This window comes from Drosophila erecta, unplaced genomic scaffold, assembly GCF_003286155.1.
Source record: "Drosophila erecta strain 14021-0224.00,06,07 unplaced genomic scaffold, DereRS2 tig00000092-arrow-pilon, whole genome shotgun sequence".
Lineage (NCBI taxonomy): Eukaryota > Metazoa > Arthropoda > Insecta > Diptera > Drosophilidae > Drosophila > Drosophila erecta.
Genome location: NW_020825207.1, coordinates 16,712,711 through 16,719,246, shown reverse-complemented (window position 1 = coordinate 16,719,246; position 6,536 = coordinate 16,712,711). Strand labels below are relative to the sequence as shown.

Genomic DNA, 6,536 nt, shown 5'->3' with positions numbered 1-6,536 from the left:
AGGTGTTAATTGAGGCAACAGCAAGGCAAACAGTGAACCGTCAAGAGCTGACAATCTTCTTTTTGTTGCTTGTGACTCAGATAAGATAACTATATAAGTCTGAGAAAACCGTCAAATAAGAGCGGAGAAGAGACCTAAAGTGACAAGAAAATCTCATCGAAGTAAGAGATTGCGAAGAGAGATCACCGCCAACGAAATTTGTTCTACTTTATCAATTTATGGGTACTTACAAATCATCGAAATATATCAACTCTGATAGCGATCTATTATTGCGATAAATGTTTTACTGATATAAGGCATTTTAGTACTCATATACATGTATATAAGCACTCTGTTCCAGTCTTTAGGGGTTCTCTTTTATTTCAAATACTATAATTAGGGCGATCTTCTTCCTCTCCTCAGGATGCTCTTTAGTTTTCAATATTCTCAAATTTAAGAGTTGCGCTTGATATGTTTTCAGTTTTGTATTGGTCTTGTAAATTTCTATCGACTTGCCGAAAACTTCTTGCCACGCCCATTCTAACGCCTATAAACCGCCTAAAGTGGCACCACACTTTTGTATGTTTTTCCTAGATTTTTTGTAATTGTATTATTCTTTTTTGCCAATTATATCATATTATAATTAGCATTATTATAATTATAAATAATATATAATAATAGATTTGTAAATATAATCTTATAAAATCTTGGTTCTTAAATTAATGTTAATTATTGAGATATTGTCTTTTGATTTCGGGAATCGGACTTTCCCTATAAATGTTCTTGTTAATTAAATCATACAATACCTCTTGTATGCTAATACTTAAGTCTGTAGCTCTTCCAACATATTGTAGTGACCAACTTAACTTTACACTGCAATAACTCTTCAAGACACCCTCGCCCTAAATTATAGCAGCTTTTGTGTAAAAGAAAAAGCGAGAGAATTGTCTTAGACCAATCAGAACAGAATATGATCGTACGATTATACAGTTAGGGAAAGAAAAGCTGTAACAGCGACCACCAGCATGCAGCTTCCCCAGAGCTTAGATTATTATCGGATAAATCTTCGTGGCGAACGCTCATACATTTTTGACGCTGCCCATTTAACTTCACATACACGTGGAAATATAATTAGTTATATATATATCCAATCTCATAAAACAAGAGTTGGTATATTTCAATAAATTTCCGTGTTCGATTTGTGTGTGAAAGTGGCAACGAGATTCGACCCCAAGGCGTAAGGAAGACCAGGCCTATATATAAGAGCATGTGATTGCTCTACAGCCGACTACCCCCCCGTCTCGTCGACCCCCGCATCAGCTTATGGTTTAAACCCCGTCGCTCCAAGAAGAGGCCACGAGGCGACATAACCTTCAGCATCAAATTACGCAACCGGCCACCTGCCGAATGATAACCAAATGTATTGGAAGGCTAGAGCTCGTCCAGATTATTCAACTATGCAGAAGTTTAGACGACCGGAGCAGATTTAATTACATTTGAACATCATCATCGTCACGCAGTGAAGATCATCTCCTATGACCAACGGAGGTCCAACTTTGTGATTTCGTCTTATCGCAGCGCAGCGTAGCAGCCAGCGGTTTACTAAGGTCTTATCGCTGCAATACTGCAGTTATATTTCGTGTTTTGTTTTGATTCTCGATTTTCTTTTGTATTGCGATTTATAATGAATTAAATACTCGCAGATTGACGGAACTTTTGGCATTTGAATAGGAATTTAAATTAGAACCTTTAAAGTTTGACCTACAGCTCGACAATGTCAACGTGAACTTGGGCCCAACTTTACGCACATCATGGAGTGGATATTTGAGGTCGTGAGTACTACAACCACAATGATAAATACATTATTATGAATCCCCTATATTAAAATTCTAACAAAATGCCACTCGAACGTCTAATTAAAATAATATCTGCATTTGACTAAAGATTATGTAACTATATTTGCTAATTTTATATTCAATTACTTATATATATTTGCTTTATACTTTACTTTTATATACTTTATTTTACTTACGGAATATAAACAAAAATGAAGAGTTAGAGAACGACTAGGATAATTATGCGTAGATAAAAATATTGCTAGTTTGTAAAAGAGATTTAATGGAAACGTTTATTAAACTGAATTTATATAAATGGAATTATGATTGAAGATATATTGAAAAATGATGAATTGTGAATAAATAGATTTAATGGTTTGTCGAGTACTTATGTTGAACACTTTCTTAAATATGTGGTAGAGTTATTTTGAACTTGGCCAAGGGACAATGTAAATATTTTAAGTAGCATTGTCATGGTAGGGAGGGTAAAGACTTAGGGAATCATTAACATCCAAAATTCCCAATACTTATCAGAATCTGTAGCTTATCTTCACACGTGTCGGCGTGTATCATTAGTATCAATATAAAGCCATTTCTTTTTGTTAATCGATAATCCAGTTTTGAATATTGTTTATGAGTAAGACGCACTTATTAAAATGTAGTAGCGTTCGTACTATCCTAAGCTAAAAGAACCCCGACCTACGGCGAGCTAGACCCGAGCATAGCAAGAGTGCGCATCCCTAGCGAAGGAAGTACAAGGTCCTCTTTATTAGTAATTATCACCCACTATTAAAAGACCCACTAGTTAAAAATCTATCGAACTACGTACACTACAATATCCAATGTCAACCAATTAAAATGCTCCTTTTTAATCATGTACAAGTTGCAAGTAACCCGAAACATTTTCGTTCAGTGTGCCTCAATTCTTTGATTCTATTTCCTTGCATACTTTTGCATGTATGCAGTTGAGTGCCGCGAGATACGGGCTCTTCGGATTTCTCAGTTTATGTAGAGCCTTGAAGCAGAAAAGATCAGTGTGCCTCCAAAGAAATGGGGTATAATAGCTTTTTGAAATATATTTTAAACGCAGTAATGTGATAATTTTATAATTAAAGTGAACAAAAAGATGTCTTATTGGAAAATGACAGTTGCAGCATCAACGTGATGGACATAGAAGAACTCGATGCGATCCATAACGATTCTAATTCGGAAATATTTGCTGGGAAAGAGTTAAGACCATATAGATTTTTGCAAAACTGTAACTTCGTTGGCTTATGGATGTGTGTTCTTTATAATTTGTGCATGCTTTTAATAGTTGTGTTAATATTCATTTACAAACGCTGGAATTAAATGATTTTGTGTTAATTTGATTGCATTATGGATCTCGTTTAGCTGGGCCATCTTGTTTTCCTTCCAAGAAACCGAAAGCTGCTGCTTAAATGTACTTAAACTTCGCTACACTTTATTGCCACCAAACATTTAAGTTGTTGACAAAGTCATCAGCATTCATCCGACGTCTGTTTTCAAAGAAATTGCTGCATCGGCGCAAAAATATGAGAAACCTCTTCGGAGTTGCCTCTGTTGCATTTTTAAATGCTGTAGCGCATTAACAAAACTTTTTTTTGTGCCTCAACCAACTATGGTTCTTGTTTCCTCATTGTGCCATTCATTGAATGTCAATCTGCTAGATTTACAAAATCGTATTATCGATTATCGCCAACAATGTGTTTACTAATAAATCACAAGTTTACTTTTGGTTACATTGTCATAGTTATCTTTCGAATGGTACGTTGAATTCACTTTATCATTGTGATGCATTTTAATTTGGCAATTACTTACCCTGTGTGAACTTTTCATATCAATCCAGCTTATCTAATCAAAGACAGGCCCCTCACGATTGTCGCCTAGTTCTCAGCACCTTGGCCAAGGCTCATTTTTCAAGCCTAAGACTCAGATTAAAGGGAACGCCATGGAATGACTGGCGGAGTGAAAAATGCAAAGAAAGAATCAAAAATTCATGAGGCGGTGCGCGCGAATTATAGCGACTTACTTGATGGTTTAAAGGCGCCCTTGCCGCGGCTATTCATCTTTTTAGCTTGCCTGTTTTCCCGCCAACATGCGTTTGTTGTTGCAAACTTTTTCCATCAAAAGTTTCGGTTTTCGATACGCCTGCTCCTGGCAGCTACCGATCCCCATTCCTCATTCCCCATTCCCCATCTCGCCATCTCCCCATCCATTCTGTAATTCCGCTCCAGCTTCAACTGGGAAAAGTGCCACTTCCGCTTTGCGTCAGTGCACACGGCTGCCGAGCACAAAAGTGTGACTGAAGTGGCTAAAACCAGCTCGATTTTCCCAGCCCATTTCCCGCCCACTTTGGTGGCGGCTGCCGGGCTCAGGTGTTAATTAACTTGGGGGCCGGCACTAAATTTTAAAACTGCAACTGGCCCAAAATTAATGAGACTGACGTTTGCGCGAGTTACGAGCGAGCTGGAATTATAATTTCGGCATGTCGGACAAACTGCAGAGGAGACTAACTTTGAAGTGGTCGGAAAGGATGCCCAGGGATCATGAATATTCATCAGGACGAGGCGCAGCGTCAAATGTTAAGCCGTCAGCTATTGGTCGTTTCTGTCTGTTTTACTCGTGCTCAAGAACATCTAAGCCTTTGTAAGCTATCTTGAATCAGATAGTTAATACGGATAATACTGGTAATATTTATGGAACAAGGAACATATCTTAGATGCGAAAAATAGAAAAACTGGCTTGTTCTAGGTTTGTTGAACAGTTCGTAACAGGTTAATAACTTTTCTTGATCAGCTTTATTAGCCGAGTGTATCTGACCATGTCCGTCAGTTTGTTAGAAAGTAATGGCTAAGCTTGCACATTCAGAAGATTCCGGCTAATTAGATAATCTCATTAGCCGAATGTAAAACGCATATTAAATTTCGGCATATATAATTCACTTCAAGTGCTTCTCATGTTTGCCTGGGTGTTTGATTAATGAAGCCCCAAGTTAATTACGCAACTGTTTGAAATTCACTTCCCCTTGATTTCTGTATGCCATCGATCTCTGGCCGTAGAGTGTCAACGGGGAATGTCGTCCAACAACTGAGGAGTAAGACAGGAGTGCACAAGGACGAAAATAGCTGCCAAATGGCAGAAGGCAAGTGAACTGTTGAGCTCAGTGCATGACACTAAATCAATTGGGCCAAGTGTCTGTTGTGACATATTCAACTAATGATGACGGATCTGGCATGCACTGTGAGGCACTGACTCACACACATGTGGCCACCAGTCAAAGGACTCAGGATAGTTCTGAGCCCTGGTCGTGTCCTTGTGCGACACCGTAACTAATTTCCCTGCCGCCCGGTCGGTCACTTGTTGTCTCCAATGCTGAGGACAACAAGTTAAGCTTGCAGGACAACTTGTCACGGGCACAACTGCACTTCTCTGCTGAGTTTACACGCCATGCCGGTGTGCCCATTATTTATTAATTGCATTTAATACTGATGCAAATTACGCTCAACTCGGCAACATGTTTTGCAGAGGTCACTGGCTTGACTGGTATTTAAATCACTCCTCGCTGCTGGTTTTTCTAAACCATTACTGCACTTAATTGAATTCGAACCGATCCTTTATCTCATAAATTAGGCGTAATAATACCAACTTAGTTTTCATTAAAAAACATAAATTATTCGGCGAGCAGAGTGCGGTTTCACGACTTTTTCATGAAATGTTAGATTTTAATTATCATAATTGGCAAAGCGGGCCATAAATGTAAAATATTCGCAAATATGTACATATGTCCATATAAATCACCAACTGCGCCAAATTATAATTGTTATTTAATGGAATTTAAATAAAATCGGCAGACGCAGGCGCCCAAAGTAAATTAGTCTAAAATATACTTAGATTTATCAAATTATAACCATTTCATCGAAAACTGGTTTGGTAATAAAGGTGCACAGAAATATAGAATAATTTTAATTGATTTCGAGGGCAGTTTAAGCAAATTCTCATGCGGTAAAAAAACGTAACATTTCACTGTATGCACAAAATTTATCTGACGTGCAATTGCAGTCATAGGTTTTTTAATTGCAAATTACATTTGCTCTTTACAACATGCACAATCCGCTTAGTCTCTAATGCTCATTAAAGGCCATTAACTTTCCAAATATTTATTGGAGGGTTATTCACAAAAAAAAAAAAATAAATAAAAATAAAACAGCTGAACAATTTAAAAGTGCGTACGTAATTTTTCAAATGTTATATGCTGACAAATTGAGCATGAGACTGGAAATTAATTTAAAGCTTTTTTGACAGTTAATGTTTTCTCTTTGGATTGTTAGTTTATTAAATTAAGCGGGCATTAAGCGTGGTTGTGTCGCAAATTTGGGTCATCGGCGGGAAAGGCAGCGAAAGGCCTGGAATTTAATTAAATGCGCGCATAAATTATGCAATATAATGGCAAATGCACTCGCATATGCAATTGCTGCCTTGGGCGCATTACGCGTTGCACTCTGCCACTCGCATAATTATTTCCAAATATTAACTTCGGCCCCGAAAAGTATGCAGCGAAAGTGCCACTCGCCTCTGTTGTTCCCATTCGTCCTTCCTGCGACATTATTAATGTAATTTCCCCGGGAGATGGGGCCGCCCCCTGCCCACCAATCCTCCAGAGAGGAGGGAGTAATTCCTGTTAACCATTTCCCATGGAAAGTC

At 38.0% G+C, this 6,536-nt stretch overlaps 1 protein-coding gene across 1 annotated transcript; it reads left to right on the top strand.

The window, feature by feature from the left end:
- The first annotated feature begins 2,864 nt into the window (after nt 1–2,864).
- LOC113564267 lies at nt 2,865–3,164 on the top strand. Its single transcript, XM_026980256.1, has 2 exons — nt 2,865–2,869; nt 2,930–3,164. Exons 1-2 carry the CDS (start codon nt 2,865–2,867, stop codon nt 3,162–3,164), a joined length of 240 nt encoding a protein of 79 aa, XP_026836057.1.
- The last annotated feature ends 3,372 nt before the right edge of the window (nt 3,165–6,536 follow it).